Source organism: Pavona decussata, unplaced genomic scaffold, assembly GCF_977016875.1.
Source record: "Pavona decussata unplaced genomic scaffold, jaPavDecu1.1 SCAFFOLD_134, whole genome shotgun sequence".
Lineage (NCBI taxonomy): Eukaryota > Metazoa > Cnidaria > Anthozoa > Scleractinia > Agariciidae > Pavona > Pavona decussata.
In genome coordinates, this window is record NW_028145547.1 from 5,725,224 (window position 1) to 5,748,854 (window position 23,631).

At 37.6% G+C, this 23,631-nt stretch overlaps 1 protein-coding gene across 4 annotated transcripts; it reads left to right on the plus strand.

Moving 5' to 3' along the window:
• The first annotated feature begins 134 nt into the window (after positions 1-134).
• LOC146467945 (substance-P receptor-like) lies at positions 135-18,415 on the plus strand. 4 transcript variants are annotated; one of them, XM_085125243.1, is made up of 2 exons: positions 135-1,983; positions 15,261-18,415. In XM_085125243.1, the coding sequence occupies exon 2, from the start codon at positions 15,288-15,290 to the stop codon at positions 16,533-16,535; it is 1,248 nt and encodes a 415-aa protein (XP_084981369.1). In that variant the 5' UTR covers positions 135-1,983; positions 15,261-15,287; the 3' UTR covers positions 16,536-18,415. The 4 variants fall into 4 exon arrangements, with proteins under 4 accessions (XP_084981369.1, XP_084981372.1, XP_084981368.1 ...); XM_085125246.1 differs by lacking the exon at positions 135-1,983 and adding an exon at positions 7,748-7,882; XM_085125242.1 differs by lacking the exon at positions 135-1,983 and adding an exon at positions 11,608-11,722.
• Positions 18,416-23,631: the final 5,216 nt, after the last annotated feature.

The following is a 23,631-nucleotide window of genomic DNA, read 5'->3' on the forward strand; positions in this document are numbered from 1 at the left end:
GTGGTGCTCAGCCATACACTAACGAAAAAGAAATTAAATAAAAATAATCAAAAACAACTTTATACGGTAGGAATACCGGCAATGAGTTAAAAAAAAAACTTACCTATGGTCAGTTAAGGTCTGTCACTCATCAATAATAATAATAATAATAATAATAATAATAATAATAATAATAATAATAATAATAAGAGAGTTCTTTATACAGATGGCCTATATCACACAAAGTGGTTTTCCATAGGGCACTGTAAGAAATAAAAGTTACTAAAATGCTAATCACAATACGTTCAGTTTAACTACTTCTAGCTCTTTAAAAGTATTATGTTTACCTTGGGATAATTACCTACCGTTTGTTCCTCTGGCACGTTGCATTTGAAAGGCTGCTTTAAGTACTATTTGCACATTTAAGAGTGCCATTTGTTTGAGTACGTTTATCAAACAAATCAACAAAATGAGAAAGTGCTAGTAATGAAAGCCGAGGGGAACACATATTTTTTTACTTTGCCAACTTGGGAATAGAGATGAAAAGTGTCCAGTGTAGTGTATGCGCTTCGTATAGATACCGGGAAGCGTGCACGGTTTATCATAAACAGTGTCAAGCCCGTAAAACGTGTTATACGTTCAGAATTTGGTCCTCAGAGAACTTTATTACTTTATTACTGATGTTTTCTCGTTTTGTAATCCTCGCTGGACAAGTAGTTTGCAGTTAAAGCTCCTACAGCTATAAGACAAAAACTGATCTTGATAAATATGCAATAATAATAATGATCATGATGATTATCAGCATCATAATCATGATGATGATGATGATAATGATGACGACGACGATTAATAATTGTTCGTCGTTTGCATGTGCGTGTATGTTACTGTGACACATATACTAATTCCAAGTACTCAAAAAAGAGTCTTTAGCAAAGTAGGAGCTAAGTGGCTGTGCGTAAGAACAGTGTTGCTATAAAAAAAACCCATTGCTAATGGAAAGGCGAGGATTCTGTGAAACGTTCTTGGGGCCTGAGGCTGCAGGCGCTCGCTTGTCCTCAATTGCGTAATGACCAGAGCAGATCATAGCTGTAACAATTTAACGATAATGATAATGATAATCTGTCTCGGGCCTGAAACGTCTTCGGGACGCGACACGCATCTCAGCTTACTGATAAAAACAAACTCAAGAATCGAAACGCATGTACGTTTTCTCAACTCTGAAAGCCTGTCATTCGTCCGTGATCCAAGTAAATGACGACGAGGGTAGTCAAAGGCTGCCGACAGTCGCGTCAGAGAGAACTCCAGACGAATGTGAAGAAATATTTGAGCAGGGTCCGAAAAAGGCACCCTACACAACAGGTGTAATTCAATCGTTCTCTTTTTCTGGGCCCAGTTTAATTTAGGAAGGGCGCCTTTTCTTTTTCAAATTAGCAAAAATGAAACAATTGTTATCCTTCTTCCATTAGTCGACTTACAGATGAACAAACTTGTTGTTGTTAGCAGCGACCAAAATAAATAGCGCTTTTGACAGAAACGCAAATATTCATACTATATTACTTTTGAGTACACACTAATATTTTCTGAAACAAAACTAATCCTTCATGCAGACAGTGCTCTTGAAGATAGCGAAAATTGTAAAATAAACTGTTCAGTTAACTAAATCTGAGTTTTTACCGCATGGTTTTGGCAACCATAACAACACGACAATACGAGTTGAAGAAAGCGCACATCAAACACTGTGATTGGACAGTCATGCTTGCGGCATGATAAACACAGGTGCTGTTCATGACAAGTGCTCATAAATTGCATTTCTATATATACAAACTGTAGCAGACAGGTTTCCATTTAATCCTTCTGAGGACAATTGCTTAAGAAAGAATCCTTGAGACATAAGTTGGCAGACTATACCGTATTCTGACCCGTCATATGATGGGATTCGAAGATATTTAGCTCATGCAATGCTGATAAACAAGCCTGAGACGATCGATTTTTACTGACACTGGGGTGAGTAACATGCTTTATAAAGATGCTTTCTTTACCCTTTGAATATGTCGGCAGGAAGGATCCGGGTACAACTGCTTACAATCGCTCAGTTGTGTGTCTGATGAAACTGTTTAAAACAACCGAAGCTTTTCTCCGCCATTAACCTTAATTTCCTTCGTTTCGACAGAACTTGATGATTACCGCTTTTGCGTGCAACCAACACTCATTAGAACTTTTGACTCCCTCGCGGTAATGTCGGATATCTTATCTTCAGATAAGGAACTTAATTAAGGGTTCAACTTAACGCTTTAACTTTTTCTTTCAGTTTTGTTTCCTTTGAGGCTTTCATGTGAATAGTGTCTGATAATATAAGCTCTTAAGAAAAGGCTTTTAAAAAAATGTCAGTGTGTCCGAAGAATAGAGCGCCTTTATGTCAATGTTTATTTTATTCTTTTTTTTCCTAGACGATTGTTTTTTTTCGAAACTCTTTATCCCTCGAAAAACAAAAACGATCTACAGTTTTTGTTTTGCCAAACGAAAGACATGCATCGGTCAGTTTCACGTTATTCAGCAACATCGGTCGGATAAGGCCGCATGTATTTCATTTCATTCCAAGTCAAATTAAAAGATTAATAACATCGCAGCTCTCCCTTTGATGAAAATGAAGTTTGTGTGACACTAAACTTGAATAGCCCAATTTTACGATGGTGTCATTTGACTAGGACCAGTAGAATTCAATTCGTTTTTCCTTTCTTATTCAAATTTTTTAATCCCAGTGGGGTGTCATTAACATCAGCTCTATTTACAAGACATTGTGAAGCAAAAAAAGTCCATGAATAATTCTGAAGCTATTGTGAAAATGTCCAGATTAATTACAAAAGAAGTACTCTTTTAGTGATAATTTCACTTTCTACAGTATATTAACTCGCCGTGGATTACCTCCTTTTTTAAAGACTTCCGCCCAGCCCCTGTATTTATAATACATGTATCTTTCAGTCTAATAAATTTCTTACACAAAGAACGAACTAAATGTATACATAATTAATGTATGGGGCTGTGCGGAAATCTTGTCATTACCTTTCACTTGAAAGAGTGACCTTGTTTAGAATTTAAAAATAAATCAATTTGAAAATGAAACAAAACATCACAACGTGACAATATGACGTTCAATAGCTTTCCTTTAAGGTTACCGTGTACCCTCAGGGGTGGCTTCAGTTTAACGGGTGTAGCGCCTCTCAGTTACATCACAGATACCCAAAATCCTATATCAAATCAAAGCTTATAGAACTGGGTACTCAAATATTTCCATGCTTTTCCAAGAAAATCAATTCCCAAGTTTTCCGTAAAGTCGAAACTTGAACGTCCAGATCGTCGTTGAAGAGTTCCAACTCAACGCGATTTTTATATTTTGGAAGTTTGTTTTTTTCTCCGGCCAGGTCAGGATCCCAAAAGCTTGAAAAACGTGTCGGGGTTTTCCTTAATTCGATTGCGTTCAAAATTTACAGAACATTTTCAAAACTGCGAGAAAACCATGCGGAGTAAACGCACGGAAATGGCTTCAAGGAAAGAATTTTTAGAAATATCAAATTCCCCGACACGTTTTTGTTAATTGTATATTTTCCTAGCATCTGGCCAACTTTGACTGAAATCGAACAAATCGTTGTTGAGTTGTTACTTTTGAAAGTGTCCCCTCCAAGCGAAAATTAAAGTTTGAAAAAACAGCGCTTGAAAAAATTCTCGCTACAAAAACAAGTACCACTCCCTAACGCCTTTATGGAAAATTAGCCAATCACTTTGCAAGCTACTTTTTCTTCCGGTCACCTCCTGTGATAATTTTCTTTTTACAGTACTCGCGTTCCAGAGTAATCAATTCCTTCACCATTTTGTTGGATGTCTGCGGCGTATGTTGTACGTCGATTTTGTAATCTGTAATAATTATAGGAAAACAAAAAGGGGACTGAAGCCGACCTCATCAAGCAAAGCTGTTGGGCCGAAGCAGAAGCGGCTGAGGTGGGCAAAATTGTCAGCACAAAGCACTACGGAATTATCGGGGAATCACCGTAACCGCATGTATTGTCTCTGTCAAAACGAAAATTCTTGCTACTCTTCGAAAAGCCGGCGAATACATCTATTCGAACGAAATATTGTTGAGAAATCAATAGCGAAATTTCGAGATTGCTTATCGAAAGTTCGGGTGAAAATTCAAACTTGAATGAACGTTCCAAAACGTTAATGCTGCTTGAAAGAAAAGGTTTAAACGGAACCGTTTAAAAGAGTTGTCGGAAAACGCTACAAGCAAACGCGGCTACTTTCCCTTCCCTACTTATCTTATAGCGACGGCCGACGTTACTTTTCAATTGCATTTTTGGGTTTTTTTTTCCCGGTTGCCGAGAATTGTAAGTTTTACGCACCCGAACACAAGATTCAGTGATCTGATAACGTTCAGCCGCAAACAAGAAGAAAGAAAAAAGAAAAAAGGAAGCTTATGAAGCGCGATTCACGGACGCCCGAATTAAAACAATCGCGTCTCCAATATTCACGGCTTCGCTGGAAGATTTTAAGAGCGGCTGACTGGGAATATCGAGAACTCGCGGTCAAAACTGAAATTTCGGATTTCCTCATATTTTGTCAAAAGAATATCTTTGGAGAACTATTTACGAAAATAACAATAAAACTTTCCAAAGATTTTTCGTTTTCGAGAATTCCGGCATAATGTGAAACGCCGTGATCGCGTCGCAGCCGGCGTTAAATTTTGACGCGATTTGGTGCATTTTCAAATCGCTCGAGAAGGAAGACGGCTTAGCGTATTAAAACGATCTTTTGAAGTTAAGTTAGGCATCCTACTGAGAATACGGTCTTATGAAAATATTGCTGGAGGATTCTTTTTACATGCAGTTTTCAAAGTCCGAAGAATCTTATTTTCAGCATTTTTGTTGACACTTGAAATTGTGGAAACTTTGCGGACAAAATTCTTTTCCTGGTACATCGAAATTTACAATGAAAGTTACACCAAAGAAAAGCTCTATTCTTGTGCTGAAACTTATAAAAAATTCAACTTGGGTAATTTAAAAGCCAGCCTTTGACGGAATCAAACACATAGGGAATTCTTGACAAATTTTTTTCAAAATATTCCAGTGGTCACGCAACGACGAGATGACATGTTTCAATAAATTATTGTTTGTGTGTTATTTTTACCGGAGAATTATAAAATTATTGTTCCAAAAGTAAATCTAATGATCTAATAAGTTTTGTATTGTTTTATATACCTTAAATAAAATAAGTCTAACTAGGGAGTGAGATCAGGGAACCCCAAATTTGAAACGGTCAAAGTGTCTGGTCGTCCAGATCTCAACCAATTTTTTTCATTGTCACATGGTGCATCTAGAACCAAGTATTTATGATATATCTTACTAAATAAGAACTTGTTTCAATAATAATGCTAATTAATTACAGGCCTTAAAATCACTTTTGGGTTTGTGAAGCTGTGCAAAGCAGGCACGTTCTCTAGATCACAGCCTGTCAACAACATTTCGACTGTTGAACTCCTCGCATGTGAACACTTAAAAATGAGGAAATATTTCGAGGCAAAATCTTGTCCTGGTAAATCGAAACTTACAATAATAGGTATACTTGAGGTACGATCTGTTATTTTACTGCAACATGTAAGAAATCTAGTTTGGGTATAACATTTATAGTCAAGTGTTAACAAATTTTTTTGTGTATTTTCTTCGAACTGATATCGCCAGTGGTCACGCAAGTACTAGTTAACACATTTGAAATACATTTAGTTTGTATAATATATTTTCCCTAGAAAATGACAAAGTTATCTCTACAATACAAAATGTAATACTCTAAACAGTTTTCCATTGCTCTTTTTTCCTATACAAAACATTATTCACAGTTAGAGTGAGTGATAACTAATCTATGTAATGCCACGGCAAAATTCGTAAAAGCCGATTGCCGTGGCATGTTTTCCGATAACGCAACGTCAAATTTCATTATTGTACTTCACGCAACTAGTACATTTTTCACTAAAAAGAAGAGTGACAATTTGCTCATTTCTTAAATGAAGCTAAGCTTTATGAAATAGCGACATTTTCTACCTCACAGTCGATAGCTAGGGTTAATGACCGTTAATGACTGGTTTACGTTTTTTGTAACTACAGTGTAGTATCCGAGTTGTATTTACCTGCCGCTTCGATACCGCTGATATGAGATAAAATTCCATTTTGCCCAGCGCTTTGGCATATTTTCGAGTAGAAGGTTTCATCTACACGTGGTATTGCTCACTGAAGACGAAACTTCCATCAAACAAACGCTGCGGTATTTTCATGTTTTTCGCAGGGGTTCAACACTAACCCGTGAAGCGTTTGTCCAAACGACCTTTATGCATAGCTAACTAAACAGCATTTTCTGAGTCTTTTTGAGTATTTTCTTCTATAGTTAAGAAAATAACATTGATTTAAAGCTGGTTACAACGCATTCAACTTGTTAATAGATACATAAGTTTGCTGAAAATAATCCCTAGATCCCTGGCGCTTGATTTTTCCAACCGGCCCTCAAACAATCTTAGTGAATAGAGGGCAATGAATGTAGTTATAAATGCGGAGAGAAGAGGAAGCGGGGAAACTATTGTTTTATCTAAGAGGAGGGTACAATGTGGTATAGAGACACAAACTCTGGTCTTAGAAGGAAAGGTGACTGATAAAACTTAAACAAAAAAAAGGAAAAAAATAATTTCAAAAAACCGCAATGGTCTCAGCAATCATTCTTTCGCTGTGGCTACTTTAATTTGAACGAATTTTGAATCTCCTTCAGTACACACATACCCTTGCACGTAAAAGGTATTCAACAATAATCCGAAGTATTTCAGCACTACAGATGTCATTTAATAGTAACTGCAGGTTTCTCATGCTCACAAAAAAGCAAAGCAACATGCCGTACCTCTAAGGCCTTTATTCGATTCACCATGATGATCACAGATGACGATAATGGAGATGGTGATGATGATGATGATGGTGATATGGCGATGGTATGATGATGATGATGATGATGATGTTTTTAGGGCTTATTGAGGCATCTCTCAACCCCTTCCGACTAAACTAGACGTCTAAACTAGATGTCTACGGTCTTCGTTGTCGGTAGCCTCCCACGCAGTCGTTTTGAGGGGACTCGGGGAGGAAGTAATACGAGTCCCCTAAAAACGACTGCGTGGTAGGCTACCGCCAACCGTAGACATCTCGACGGCGCGAGCAGATGGTCAGATTGTTATTCGACTCATCCTTTCAGAATACCAAATTCCATCAATGTAAAGATCATCGTAGCTTGATCAGAAATATCGCCGCTGTTTGTATTCCATCAATGTAAAGTCAGTAACGTCTTATGTCCAATCAACAACATCAGATGATCGATAACTTTACTTACATGCGCGCGAGAGGATTAATTGCATTTCACTGTTAGTTTTGTCATCAGAAAACACTTTCCTGGCGTTGGGACCTGGATGACTGGAGATATATTTCTGGCATTCACCCAAAGAAACGGAAGTTGCTGTAATAGTACGAACTTTGACCGCAAACCGGACTCGTCGTCCATCAAGGACGAAAATGAGCACTGAGCCATAAATGCAACCGAAAATATATAGAAACTGCAAAATATGACATCGCGGAAGAAGAAATACAGTTTCTAGTATCGAGCAAACCACTCCAAACCAAGAACGCACATTGCTATTTATAACCATTTTGCGTCATTGTTTATAAATAGCAAGTTTAAAATAGCTATGTCCACAGTGATGGCCATAATATGCAAACAACCGTGGTTATTTTCTGGTGCTCTTCTATCCGGATCGGACTGAGAAGGGTGGGCTATTGCTCGCATTAATGGGGATAGTTCATTAAATGCCTATTTTGCAGGCATTGGAACGGTAAGTGCTCCGATTCAAAGATACTACAGCCGTGTAGCTGTTGAAGATAAGGCCAGCCTTGCACTAAAGTGAAAGCATGATTTTCTCTACCGGCTCTGATATCTCAGTTCTGTTTATGATATATAGTCTAGGACCTGCAAATTGAAAACACAGATACCTTGTTCTTCAGCTTTTAGAATTCTCGTCTTCGCTTGTCCAGCTCAATCAGTACGGTAGTGCCTGCCACGACATTTTATGACAGTGAGGATGAGACGCATCTTTGACAAACCTAGGATTTATAAAAACTGCAACTTTTGGGCAACTTTTCTCAACCAAAGGCGTTTTTCACGCAAGTGGATTAGTTATTTAATGAAACAGTATCGTCTGTTGGGGGTTTCAGATACACCTTGATATGAAATATTTACTGATTTTGTTTCGTATCCTTCGCATTGTTGACGCCAGCGTACCGAGGAAAACGTGACAGAACACCTGAACGTTTCATTTTTTCGTTTGCGATAATAGGAACTAAATCAAATTTTATACGGATAAACCCATCAACACATCAGATTTTGTTTCCGAATAACAACTTAGTTTTATTCCACCAGAAATGAAACATAAACAATAAATTTATTTTAAGCTAATTAACTTGTCCTTGCATGACCACTGCCATTTTTGAAAAAATATATATTAAAATTCCCTATGTGTTTACTTCCGTCAACGCTTGGATTTTAAATTACCCAAGCTGGATTTTTTAATATATTGCAGTACATGTATAGAGCTTTCCTAAAGTATAATATTTGCTACAAATTTCGATGTACCAGGGCACGATATTTGTCCGCAAAGTTTCCACAATTTCAAGTGTCAACAAAAATGCTGAAAATAGGATTCTTCGGACTTTGAAAACTGCATGTAAATAAGAATCCTCCCGCAATATTTTCATAAGACCGTATTCTCAGTAGGATGCCTAACTTAAACTTCAAAAGATCGTTTTAATACGCTAAGCCGTCTTCCTTCCCGAGCGATTTGAAAATGCACCAAATCGCGTCAAAATTTAACGCCGGCTGCGGCGCGATCACGGCATTTCACATTATGCCGGAATTCTCGAAAACGAGAAATCTTTGGAAAGTTTTATTGTTATTTTCGTAAATAGTTCTCCAAAGGGATTCTTTTGACAAAATATGAGGAAATCCGAAATTTCACTTTTGACCGCGAGTTTCCGATATTGTCAGGCAGCCGCTCTTAAGACCTTTACCTACTTTATTAAGGCTGGTTTCCATATGATCGCGGATTGCAGATCGCAGATCGCAGATCGCAATAAGGTCTGCGATCGTCTGCGATCCTGCGATCGTGATCACAGACGATCGCAGAAGATAGAACCATGTTCTATCTAAAGGCTGGTTTCCATATGATCGTGGATCGCAGATCGCAGATCGCAGATCGCAATAAGGTCTGCGATCGTCTGCGATCATATGGAAACTACTTCTGCGATCGTCTGCGATCCTGCGATCGTGATCGCAGACGATCGCAGACCTTATTGTGATCTGCGATCTGCGATCCGCGATCATATGGAAACCAGCCTTAAGTGTAGCTTAAACAATAAGCGAAATGCATAAATTCGGCATGGAATAAAACCAGTGTTTTTCTTATAGGGAGAAAGAAAGTTACGAATGACTTTTGAATAAAATAAAAAAACAAAACAAAACAAAACAAAAAAAAGAAAGAAAGAAACATTATTTTGATTCAGTTTTCTGTTAAGTGATTGTATTTTTATAGCAGTTTAAGAATTACCTTTATTATTTCAGCATAAATACTTTGTTTTTTTGACTGGTGTACGACATACGAACGCCCATATTGTTAACATTGGATGACCATCGTTCACAATTCCGGATTTTATCCAAAAACTCCGATTTATCAGCAATTCGCGTTCAGTCACCTAGAGAGAATAAGCTTCTGGAATATGGGAAAAAAACACAGTTAACATCAGTGCTGGCAATAGCCACACAAATAGGGGTGAACGACATAAAAGTAGATTACTGGTTTTCGCTTTGAATTATTTCTCTCGATAATCAGCGAAACGACCGCACACTCGGCACGCGCGCCTGCCAAATTTGGCATACAAACGGTTTCCACAACAATGTCTTTATTCCTTAAGCAATACAGTTAGTGAATTTAACGAATCAATGAAAATCGCGGTTCAAGAGATGGCGCAACCCGGTCTGGGGAGACTTAATGACGCGGCCCTGCTCGCCTCCGTGACCATCCCAGTAAGACGTGAAATAAATGAGGGAGTACTAATTGCAAGAGTCAAGCAGAGCAGAGAGAATTTTTATCCGAAACTTGTATTTTTGAATGACTGAAACGTACTTTTGGACTTATGGGCCGATCGGAAATTTGAACCTTCAACATCATAACTTCCCCGGGCATTTGACCCCGTACAGACTGCGCGAAGACTCCGAGGGGAGAATTTGACTTATATTAATTATAAAAATTACGACGCATAAATCAATTAAGTTTTTCCAGAAATAAAAAAACCCGGTCCTATGCGTCAAACAGGAAAACAGCAAAAATATAACATATAAAGTCAAATTGTCGTAAATAAACTGAGTTGTATCCATAGTTTGGTTAGAGCTATGTTAAATAGGCGAAAGGAAGTGAGATCCGTTGACGGTATGCCTCGGTGGTTGATTGGCATGCTCATAAGGCACTTACCATTAAAATCAGGTTCTAAGCCGGTTTATCACGTGATTCCGAGCCTCCAGTAATGTGGACGTAACGGCGGCGCATGCTCAAAGTGTCCGGGTATCGTTAAGTTCTTATCGCGGTGAAAATAAAAACGACAAAAATAAAATAAGAAAATAGAAAGCTCTGCTAGCAGGGTAACCTTTCCGTGATTAATCAGTTAACGTTTTTCTTTAAAATGTTGACTATTGACTTTAGATTGAAACCGAAATGTCTTTTATTTCTGTTACTACCAATAGGAATTCAACATTAATTTACTTGTTTATTCAATGTCTGATGCCGCCTGGTGTATATAATTAATAGTATGATTTGCTTGCTCAATTCCAAAGTGGTTTCCTTTTTACTAAAGCCGGCACTTATTAAGAAAAAGTCTTCGAATTTAGTCTTGATACCTTTTTCCTCTGAAAATAACAAAAATGTTCATTACGCCAGTGTGAAGATCTTTCGCGGATATCAACCGTATATATCTTTTCTGAATTCACTAAAGAATAGTATTGCTACAAGATACAATCTTTTATTGAAAACAGTAAGGTAGGCTTTTTCAAGTGTTGCAATCAAGCAAAAATGACAACTATTGATCTTGACATTTATATAAAGAAAAAGTAAAAAAATATATATATTTTCATATTCATTACGTTCTCCAGCAGCCTGCTGGCATGAATTCGTTATATTCTCTCTCTTTTTTCTTTTTTTTTTGTCACTCTGCTGGAGACCAGTTAAAACTGAAGGTAATTAATTATCTTGTTTCTTCTCCCCAAAATGAGACTCCTTTCAGGGCAATTAATTTTCTTGTGTTAGACATTGCAAATTTTGGGTTTCCAAATTTGAAGTCATTAGTATCGCGCCAGTTCGGCGCTGAACATCTTCTGTCATTTTTAAGTTAAATATTATGCCTACCAAGTTGTACAACACGCCACGCATGGCAAGGAGGGGGTCAAAATTTGCACGATAAAATTTGGCTGGGTGCCTGACAAATCCCTTTGATACAAAATGCAAATCCTGATGAAGGTAAATTGGTTTCGTCTTCCTTATTGATTAAAGCGAGCAATAGCTAAGAGGATTGTCAGCAGGTACAGCTAATATCTAACACACGAATTCAATTGAAGGGAAAAGAGGATAAGAGTGAGTATATGAATTACTCATTTGTCTCATTTTATATTACAATATCAAGCTTTTAGAAAGCTGTTTTTCTTGGCGGTGGTTCCGTGACCTTAATTTAAAGCTATAATGATAAAACCACAGCATTTAAATGATCAATGCCCACAGATAAAAGTGATCGGGACATCAGGGCAGAGCCGAACATTAGAAACGGCAAACGTCGTATTCGCGTTTACGTTTCTTTAATGAGTCAGTCAAGAATAGATAGGAATAACGCAAAATAATTCTCGCCTTAATACGAGCGACAAACGTATACGCAGGACAATGTCGTGGTCACGTGATCAGTTTTGCCGTTTGTTGTTTGTCGTTGATCCTAAGCAGCAACGACTCCTCTGGCAATGCCAAAGAACTGAAGTCAGTTGAAAAATATAACTTTATTCCATTTGTGCTACATCGCGATTATTTCAACTCGTTCAAATTTTACGGATAAGGCGTACTACCAAATTGGTAGGCTTGGCGTTCAAAGTAAGAAAGAGAAGGAAAAATTCACCGTCGCAGTCATTTCACGTTGTATGTTTTAAAGAGGACAGCGAAGAAGTGTACTAAAATTTAAAACGTACTATATACGTGTAGAGCGATTGTTTTTGCTCAGTAAATTAACTTATTGTTTGGCAGCATTGTCGACGTTGCCGTCGCCGTCGTCGTTGCTTTAAGTTCTCCAATAGCTCGGTGAGCCTTCAAGGACACGTTAGGACTAGTGGAGGTATTGAACTACATTTCAAACTGAAGATCATCTTCATCCGTTAGCGATAAAATTATCGAGCAATGTTTAGACTGATATCTTTATAACGTCACTGCCAATTTCAAGAGAAAATAAAAAGCTTACTGCATATAACATGTAGGGAAGCTCTTTCGTTTTATTTTACTTCAGTGATATAGAGACGTTGTTCCTCAGTAATTTGATCGCTGATCTTTGTTTTTGAAACATTCAAACTACACCAGAAGCACATCACCTTGAAGCGTAAAACTTTGATCCACAGCTGATGATTTTTGAGAAACCGAAGAACCAATCAGAATTTACTTCCTTGTATAGATGTACAAAATATGCGCGTGTTGCGAGTTTGAGTGTCCCGATGCGGTCTAAATGCAAAACTGAGACACGTATTGTAGGGACGTCAGTTTTTTTATACCTAATGCGGGTATACAGCTGTCTTTGTAATCAGTTTTAACTTCGAAACTCATTCCACTTTTCTTGCTTTTAGGCAAATTAATGGAAATTTTCTGTCGGCTTCTGTTGCAAAGTCAAAGCGAAAATCCAGGACGAACATAATGATGCAAAATTATTGAAACAATTCACATTTTAAATACCTTTTCAAAGCGTGAATGAAATAATCCTTGCAATTTAAAACCGTATTAAGGACGGTGCCTACTAATACCGAAGTATTTTTGTGCGGCTTGTGACTATGAGGGAAAAACAGATCTTAGCAAGGCCTCTTGGAATCCAAAAAGAAAATTGGGGGTAACCACGCATTTTTCAGAGATAATTAAGCAATAATATCTCTAAAAAGCGCCAAAATGTAAAGCAATGTATGGGATTTTTTTCCTAAATTAAAGTTTAATTATCTCTGAAAAATGCACGGTTACCCTTAATTTTCCTTTGAGATACCAAAAGCACTTGCTAAGTTCTGCTTTCTCCGTATAGTTTTAAACTGCGCAAAATTACCCCTGTATTGGTAGGCACCACCCATAGGAAACCCGAGTATCTCGAGATGCGCAGAACGTATGCGTAGTAACAATAGTAGGCACCGTCCTTAAAAGAGTGAAATACAGTACCAAACTGTTAAAATAAATCTTTAAAAGAACCACTAGAGCGATATGAGTACTTCAAATGGACCAGAATTTCTTGTTTTTTCGTCGATTGTATCGTTGCCGTGAACACGGCTGATCTTTTCGTCGCTTCAGTTTTAATCCGTACTTCGCCATTCGTAGAAATGGATTATTCAATGACTTTTCTCATTTTCATTTCTTTTTTTTTTTTACTTCATGATTTTCTACCGCAAGAAAAGAATGATCTAAAAAAGCGAACTCTACGATTTCGCAAGGCTCTGAACAGGGTCTCGACTTCTTGTTGCTTTAAGCGCCGCGCGGAAATGACACTCCATAAAGGCAAAAATGATTCTGCGATTCTGATTGGTTGTTTAAGCCATGTAGGAAATTCCCAAGACGCTTAAAGGTGAGGTTTTTTTTTTGAAGAATTGGTTAGGATATTCTTGACTTTAGTGTAAAGGAGAAAAACAAAGTTTGGGTCTGAACAACATTTAGCCGGAGGTATTCTACGACATCAAATACATCAAAATTTACCAAGCAGCTAAGAAAAAAATCGTCTTTACTAATTAAATTCCCCAAATTACGTTGATCAAAGTCGGTCCGCAGTTTCAAGATAAGCATTAATAGTAATTGGTAGTGGTAGAAAGCAACAAATCGAACAAAGAGAGGGTAGCTTTGCTTTAGCACAAGTTTGAATAAATATATTCACCATCTTACAAGTCAACAATTTATTTTTCATCACAACGTAGTTGCCTGAACTAATGCCGCAGGCTCTAGGTTAAGATTCGACCTCTAAGCTGCTAAGTTTACAAACCTACCAAGCAATTTAATTGAAAATTTAGACAATCTAGGAACCAAGAGCCAGCATCGAGGTATAACTAAATACAGACACAATTCCATATCAAGTCATTAAGGTTATTGTCTACTCAAGACACCGAGAAAAAAAACCTGCAAATTTTCCATATAATTTGTCTGTAGGGCGAAGATATCACCATATTTAATATCTTTCAAAGTATAAACAAACGACTGAAAAGGGGCATTTATACGGACAACGTTATAATTTCCAAATTCAAATGCATTAAACTTCAACAATTTAAGCACCTAATATCATGCTAAATATGTTTTTGCATAGCCTGTCAACTCCCGGGGCCATTTCGAGACAAATAATTAACCGAAAATTTTACAATAACTGAACGCTTATTACTCAGATAGAGACTGTGTGTCTGGCTCGGTTTTAACGACAACGTCCGAGAACGTTTAACTTATTAATCAGTCATGATCATGGACTTTTGGCTCTTTATTTTTCACTTCTTGATGTTATTTTCTCGTCAGAATAGAGAATACAAGTTTTTTCGCTGCCATTTAATTTTTCGACGGATGTCATTAAGATATTACACAAATTGAACCGGTTGTTTATCAGAAGGAATTAAAGCTGCAATTTAATGACAATGCAAATTCAAAGTCATATCATGCCAGTCGTTTTCATCTGTTGTCCCTCTAAACCACAACTGGAAACAAGACAGTACTGAAGCCTTCATTGTCATCATTATCTTAAAAAGCAAAGGTTAAATAACTATTCATTCATGTGACATGTTGCTTTTACGTGCAATCAGTATTTGAAAATATCTTTGGCACCTAAAGCCACGGAGAAACTGCGTCAACGGAACATCTGGTCAGTTTTTATTCACGTATTTCACCCATATAAGTTTTTTTTTTTTTTTTCATTATATTTCAGATGTGATTTTTTCTGACCGTAAACAACATGGAAAGCATCGGTAGAAATCTCACCAACGACACCTTTCCAGAGGAAGGGGAAGATAGGCTTTACACGAATGACTTCTACGACTGTCCTCCGATTGAGGAAAAATCCGCCGTTCAAGACGTGGCCAAGATAACAGCAATCTCGGTAGTAATGGTCATATCCTTCGTCGGAAATATCCTGATAATATGCGTTACCAGGCGGACGCGGTGTCTGCGAAAAATAGCTTACAGCTTTGTTGTCAACATGGCCATTGCAGATCTCTTGACCACCATCATCAACATGCCTGAGTCCCTTACAGTTGAGATACGAAATACAAACCAGTGGCTGCCAGGTGATGTGGGCGTGGTACTATGCAAACTTTTGCCTTTCTTTCAACAGGTTTGCGCATTCTGCTCCGTCCTCAGTTTGCTGGCCATAGCTTTGGACAGGTATTTCGCAATTTGCCTTCCACTGAAGAGGATTATGTCAGAGAGGCTCTCGAAGGTTATCATTGTCTTCACCTGGCTGATACCTATCATATCGAGTGCGCCAATGTTCGTTGCAAACAATGTGGTGGAGGATGAAGGCGCGATTTTTTGCGTTGAAGAATGGCCTGATCCTTTTGACTCCGACAAGGCACCGACGGACTATACCATTATTCTCTTCGTGTTGTTTTACCTGTTGCCGTTGATCGTCATATCTTCCTTGTACAGTTGTGCAGTCTTTCGAATTTGGCGGCGAAAAGCTCCCGGAAACCGTTCCAAAATGACAAATCAAGTTTTCTCACGAAGCAGGCAAAAAGCGTTGAAAATGTTCATCACAACTGTGGTTTGTTTCGCGCTTTGTTGGCTTCCATATCATGTTGCCTTCTTTTTGATGTCTTACAATAAAACCTTTACAAAGTGTGGTCTCCCTGTAGATATATATTTCATCTCGCCCTTTTTTACGCACGCCATCAGTGCCTTTAATCCGTGCATATACATGATATTCAACAAAGACTATCGCACTGGAAGCAAACGGCTGCTTGCCTCTTGCTGCTGTAAGCATTCATCTGCAGTGTACCCTGACATCAGCACGGCCACCCGCGTTCATTCGCGAACAGAAGCAAATGAACACCACGAAATGACGTCGATCTCTCTCCAAAGCCAGGGGTTTAACATCACGAGATTTCGGCGAAGAAAGGTGCAACCAAGTGATCACGATCCGCCAAGGCACGTTGCTTTCATTGTACCTGACGATCAAGGTTCGATAGACAACAATGGTGCATAAGACACAATACACAGTCATTTTTATGTAAGAACGTCTTAATTTGGTGCTGAGGCTGAACGTTCTTAATTTGAGTCTTAATTTGAAAGCGAAACCAGGAAACTATCAAAGAACATTATTTCCTGTTATGTGGTGTTAAGCCAGTGCAGTGAACATCAAGATATCATGCAAAAACCAACTCTCAGCATTTGAGTTAATTTGACTGTAAAGACTGAAGTTTCACATTCTAATTTACCTGTATCTCATTTAAAAAACGAATGGTTATCTATAAACTAAAAATGTTCTATCCTTGGTATGTTTTTAGTAAAACAAGTCTCTAGGACTAACGAGGGATTGTTTGTCATAAATTTTAAAACGAACCCCTAAAATTTAAAACGTAGAATCACAGGGGACTAGTACGCGTTTGTTTATTTAACATAGAAAATGCTACAAATGGAATTTTGCGGTGATGTGTTCAAAAACGCTGTACATTAATTGATAATATTGCAAAGAATGAATTACCTATGTTTCAGTGCCTTTTTCAGTCGTTTGGGAAGAGATAAGCTGCAGTGAGGGCGAGGACGGCCTCTCCTTGCGATTTCAAAATTAATGTTACGAAATGTGAGACCTCGAATTTTCAAAACAAAAAAAATGAAAACTGCGAGAAAGACTGCAAAATTTGCCCGTTTCTATACAAACGTCCATAAAATTTTCAGACTTAACGGAACTATATCTTCGCTATTTTAGAAGTCAAGACTCCCAAACTTGGCAGCCTACTAATTTAAAGTGTTAATTGTTTTTTGTTGCCTGGCACACATCAAAATTGTAAATTACCTTCGTAATGGAGAATTGTTCAGTACTGTTCTTAAAGGTTTAGCTTCTATTATTGGTTTCTGGATGCCGTTTTTACCCCCCAGATGTTTAAGTCAAATACGAGAGAAAGAAATGGTCCAGTCTCAAAAGAGCGCTTCTGTTCCTTCTGAGTGTATAGAATCTGAATGAAATTATTTTTCAAATAATAATAATAATAATAATAATAATAAGAATAATAATAATAATAATAATAATAATAATAATAATAATAATAATAAGAAGAAGAAGAAGAAGAAGAAGAAGAATAATAATAATAATAATAATAATAATAAGAAGAAGAAGAAGAAGAAGAAGAAGAATAATAAATTGATAATTGATAATTATATTAATGATAACGATAATGATTATGATAAAATTCTTAACTGCAGGAGACACCACTCAACAGTGTTAAAAGAATTACCCAAAAGGAGAAAAACGGAAAATATGTAAAACATAAACTAGTATATAAATAATTTGTCATTATGAGATTAGTATGGGACGTACACGATGATTAAACTACAAACAGTGCCGCAAGTGAAATATAAAAGAACGCTAATGATTACTTAAAGAGTGGAGATCATTCCACTTGTCACGAACAGTCGATCGTATTTTCGTTTAGTTATATTTAGTCACGCGCTTACCGTTTTGTTTGTACAGCTGTAACTGCTGTGATTTCAACCTGATTTACCGGTTTTATGCCACTACCAAATTACTTGTATGTACTTTCACACATGTATAGTTCTAGAGAGACGAGATTAGGTTAGGTACAATAAACAAGTTTAATCCGGATTTACCAGTACGTCTGTTACGAGTCTTTAACGAGTTTATTACACCACTTATTAATAACAAACTGTAGGATGAGCGTTGCTCGCCTCGCTTTGACACCCATTTTACTACTTATTTAAGCCTGACATCGTTAGTTTTGCGTATACAAATCAGCCATAAATCTCCCGGGGGGACTCTTTTATTAAAGTGACGAGGGTGATCGTCGTACCTTTTAGGGGCTAAAATTCGTGGCTTTGGACCCCTTAGAGTGCTTCAATCTCAATGACTTCCGGCAAAGGTACGGTGGTCCCTTTTTAGGCATTGGGCCGAAAAATACGAGAGGAAGTAAATGTCAGTCAATTGATTTGATACCTCTCAGGTATAAAAAAAAATTATTCCCACCACGCCCACAAAACAGAATTCTGGTACCTTAACTTTTAGGAATTTTTTTTTCCCGACTATCACCCCCATCACTTTTATATGGGAGTTTCGCCCCCTCCCCCCCCCCCCCCTCCCAACCCCTAAGGCATAAAATCAAGATCATAGGCATAGAATATAATTAACTGTTAATAAAAGAAGGTCAAAGTGTAGTTCGGTAATTAGACTGTTCCATCCCAGGGCAATTCGGGCTAATAAAAATAAAAATAATAATAGTTTAATAGTTTATATAGCACTATTCGCATTCAATAATCATTGGCCCCTTATAAGAATAATAAAATTAATTTAAAAATATATATCTGAGCTGATTTTCCGGCTTTTACTTCGGGTAGAAGAGCACAGAACACGTCATCAGAATGGAATGAACCAAAAGCAAAATTATTCATAATTAAGGCACTGCAGAGCAAATTTATGTATGAAAATAATAAGTTCCAAGCGTGGAAGTGTGGAAATATGAAAAGGAATACTTAAGCTGTCAGCGTCTGTTAAATTTTTCGGACTCGCGCTTTTTGGCAGAAACGATTGAAGGATTTCTTTCATTTTTGCATCCTAAATGAAGAATTTTTGAATTTTAAAGTTACAGTTTCTATTGTAGTAAAAGTGTTTTAGATATGAGGACATTTTTAACGACAAATTTAAACATAAAAATGGCCCAAATTTTGATATGTACGAAACATTTTTTTCTTGATCAAATAAGCCTCACAGTTTTCAAATTATCAGTAGTCCCCAACCTTTCCTCGTAAGAATCAAAATATAAACGGGATAATTACTAACCTAGGACGATGTTGCTGTATTGGAGACGATGTTAGTGTTATTTCATTGTACGTTGCTGTAATTACAATGAAAACATGCTACCAAATGAGTTATAAATAAACAGATATACAAAAAGCATTATCTGAGGTTTTCGGGGTGTACTGAACATTTTTGTCAGAGAAATATAGCATTAAGCTGGCGCATTTTTGTGGTGGAAAGTAAAAGCATAATGTATAGTATTTATGTGCGGTCCAACTTGACCAAAAGCTGCAAATACTGTAAAAACAGTGACTAAGATAGTCCTGCACGTGTTTGATCAATATAAATTCCGTCTGTGGTCCATTTATGATATATGATTTATTGTTTTATATATATGACATTTTATATGTAACCAGTTCAGTGCAAATGTTCAGTAAGCACAATTGCAAACTAGAGGAATTTTTTTTCTTGCTTGTTGTATGAGAAAATAGTTTGCCAGAAAAGCTGGTTATAAATAGAAAATAAATGTGCCGCTTTAACACCTAAGCTATCACGTTCTCGAGCATGTAATTTATTTCATTTAATTGATTACTTAGATACGATGAAAACAAAAATACGTTGATGAGTTAAGGGAAGTCAAAATGCTTAGTTTTGATCTATAGACTGATAAATGGCTTATCATGCGGCAGAACTTTCAGGAGAGGCGCGTCAAGCGTTGCCCCTAGAACCCAAGTCGCTAGTCTCTGGAGAATCTGGAGTCATGCATGCTCCCACAGACAATATCGAAATCTAGATGCTCGGAAAACCTCTTTTGGCACTTCCTCGTTCAGTGACATTTCCAAAAAAAACTCAGTCTTGCTCAAGCGTAAAATGGTAGCCTTTTATTGCTTAATAGTTATAACTATTAAAACAAATTATGTACAGTCGCTCATCTTTGAAACAAGTATTACAGCACTTCCTTCCCGCTCCCTCGGTTTCTACGACTTTGGGGTGTACGTGGTGGAGGAGCGCCATTCAATCATTCTTACCTCTGTTTGTTTTGCGTCTTTGGTTCTAATACCACTTGAGCCATTTCACCTATTGAAGGTTTAGTTTGAATCGTTTAAATGCGTGATATTTCTTACAGCCTTTCTTATTGAGATCTATTTAATGATAGGCTTCTCAATTATTGTTTGGGCCGTGTACAAGTAAGCTTTATCGTGTAATTTTTGAAACGCCGTGCCAGGACATTAGTTCTCGTTGTAAGGTGTTGTGCTTCTATGTGTCTTTGACCCTTTCCGCCTTTCTTTACGTTTTCTTTAACGTCTTAGCATGTTGTAGCGCTATGCAACAAATAAATGAAGGCCGACTGAAGTCTGTTTAGGTTATGGCTGTGTTTTGTCATGGCCTTGCGGCTCCACTTTGTTTGTCAGTTGTGGGAGATCAATCACGGTTTTCCGTAATTCTTTTTCTGTCTGCCTGAGTCTGCCGACTGTGTTTTGAATATGTCATTATACGAAAAGACAGGACCGCAGTTAAACTCTCTAGTTGATTTCATCAGTTTCCCGGCGGGAATTGCAACGCCATATTTCTTGCGGGATATGAAACATCAGTAATTGCAAAACAAACAGAACGGGAGGGCAAATTGAAAATTGAAGAGAAAGCCGGAAAGCCACGGAACTCATAATTCACATAGACAAATAACGTTTGAACGCCAAATTTTAAACCAGCGACACGAGTTCACTACAGGGCTCTATTCAAATCTTCCAGTTCAAAGTAGTAGTAGTAGTAGTCGCTAAATGTCCGTCGTTGGACGTAGGCGACACGGCGCCAGTGCTTTAGGAAACTATCTTATTCGTTCCTCTAACTCGTCCTTGGTCTTCCTCGGTCGGCCTAGTGTGTCCCCGGGGCGTCCAGAACGTAATGCTGGTTGTCCAACGGTTATTTGTTCTTCTCGCTACATGACCATCCCAATTCCATTTGAGGTTGTTAATCATTTCCATGATATCTCAGTACAAAGTAAACTCGCAAGAAATACGGTACAGAAGAAGCTGAATTGGTCCCGAGTGACGGAAAGAAATAGAGGCGAACATGGGGTACGAGTTATGCAGGCCTTCCACCATTTTTAATTAACTAAAACTTACGACTATTGCTTCAGATATATGACGACGGAATTAAAGTTCGACTTTAACAGAGCTGAGCCGGTTTGGACTTCTTCGAGTTCACCATTTAATCTTCTTTATAACTTTCTCGCAATTCCAGCTACATTTGAAGAACCAGTTTTCGTGAACCGACACTCACATTTAGTATTGAAGAAATTCTCTGTCGAATGATTTGCATTTTCCCCTACATTCACTCACCTTTTGGGCTTTTAGCTGTCAGAACACAATCGCAAAAATCCTCTGATTTGGAAATTACGTTTGCTTCGTCTTGCCTCGTGCTATTTACGGCCTGCCGGAAAAACCGTAAATATTCCGAATGAAGCGATTAGTTTTGTCTGATTTCAAATGTGTGTACATTGTTTCGATTTTAGACAAACGTAAAAGTCTATTACGAAAACCACGTGGAGTTACAAGGCATAAACTGGGACGCATTGCTTATTGTAAATTATCCCCCTTGCATGCGTCGATGTTCATCGAAGCCTGACAGCATCCTTAACTTTGAATTAAACTTGAACTGGCATGAAGTCTCTCCGGTTTTCTCGGATTTCTTCGATCAGGTTCTGTTAGATCTAGTTTAAAAAGTGTTTGCGTATTACGTTTTCAATGAATATAAACATAATTTATTTTGTTAATGACAGTCGTGTGGGTTCAGGAAGGAGTTACGAAATATTAGAAGTAGAGACGACAATATTTGAGCATTAATCCTGAGTATGTGAGGAAGATTATTAGCGTCGCCTGAATACGACTGTTGGACGGGATCGTGGAACACTGCGATCGTAAGCGAACGGCTGACGGTAATGTTTCTTTCGAAATAAGAAGACGAGATGTATTAAGTAAACGTGGACCGAACCTGTTTAATTGTTGGCGCGTATGTAAAATTTTTCGGACTCGCGCTTTTTGACAGAAACGATTGAACGATTTCTTTCATTTTCGGCATCCTAAACGGAGAGTGTTTGAATTTTAAAGTTAAAGCTTTTATTATAGTAAAAGTGTTTTAGAGATGAGGACATTTTCAACGACAAATTTAAACATAGAAATGGCCCGAATTTTGATATGTACGAAATATTTTTTCTTGATCTAATGAGCCTCACAGTTTTCAAATTATCAGTAGTCCCCAACATAGCCTCGTAAGAATCAAAATATGAACGGAATAATTACTAAACTGGGGACGAGTTGCTGTATTGGAGACGATGTTAGTGTTTTTTCATTGTACGTTGCAGTAATAGGACATTTTCACTATGGCGTCATCTGGCTACAACTACCATGGCCTATTACAATGAAAAATCGCTACTGGATGAGGTATAAATAAACAGATATACAAATAGCATTATCCGAGCTTTTCGGGGTGTACTGTGCATTTTTGTCAGAGAAATATAGCATTAAGCTGGCCCATTTTTGTGGTGGAAAGTAAACGCATAATGTATAGTATAGTGTGCGGCCCGGCCAACTTGAGCAACAGCTGCAAATACAGTGACTAAGATAGTCCTGCACGTGTTTGAATATAAATTCCGTCTGTGGTCCATTTATGATATATGATTTATTGTTTTATATATATTACATTTTATATGTAGCCAGTTCAGTGCAAATGTTCAGTAAGTGCAATTGCGAACTAGAGGAATTTTTTGTATTCGCTTGTTGTAGGAGAAAATAGTTTGACAGAAAAGTTGGTTGTAAACAGAAAATAAACGTGCCGCTTTGGTGACCTTGCTTTTCATCCCGTTCTTGTACATGCATGTAATTTATTTCATTTGATTGATTATTTAGATACCATGTAAATATAAAACTTTAGTGATTTAAAAACTGATACGGTGGCTTATCATGCGGCAGGACCTTTAGGAGAGGCGATGAAGAAGCGATGTTTTATTAAAATTATTTGACATCGGATTTCCATGTACAGACAGTATTTCAAGACGTGTTCGCCTACCAGTCAAAATGGCGTCAAAAACCGTGATAAGATCTATTGTTTCGGTCGTGTACTAGTAAGACCCCAGTAAGCTTTATCCTGCAATTTTTCTTATATGCCCAGGGCGCGAACATTTTTTTCTTGTTGTAAGATATTGTGGTTTCGTGTGTCCTTTTGATGCGTTCTTTTGTAAAATTGTACATGGCCAGTTTCTTGTTATTTTCGTTTACACGTGTAAAACTCTAGACTTGCTTACAAGTCGAGCTTGGAGAGCGCGAAGCGCGATCGT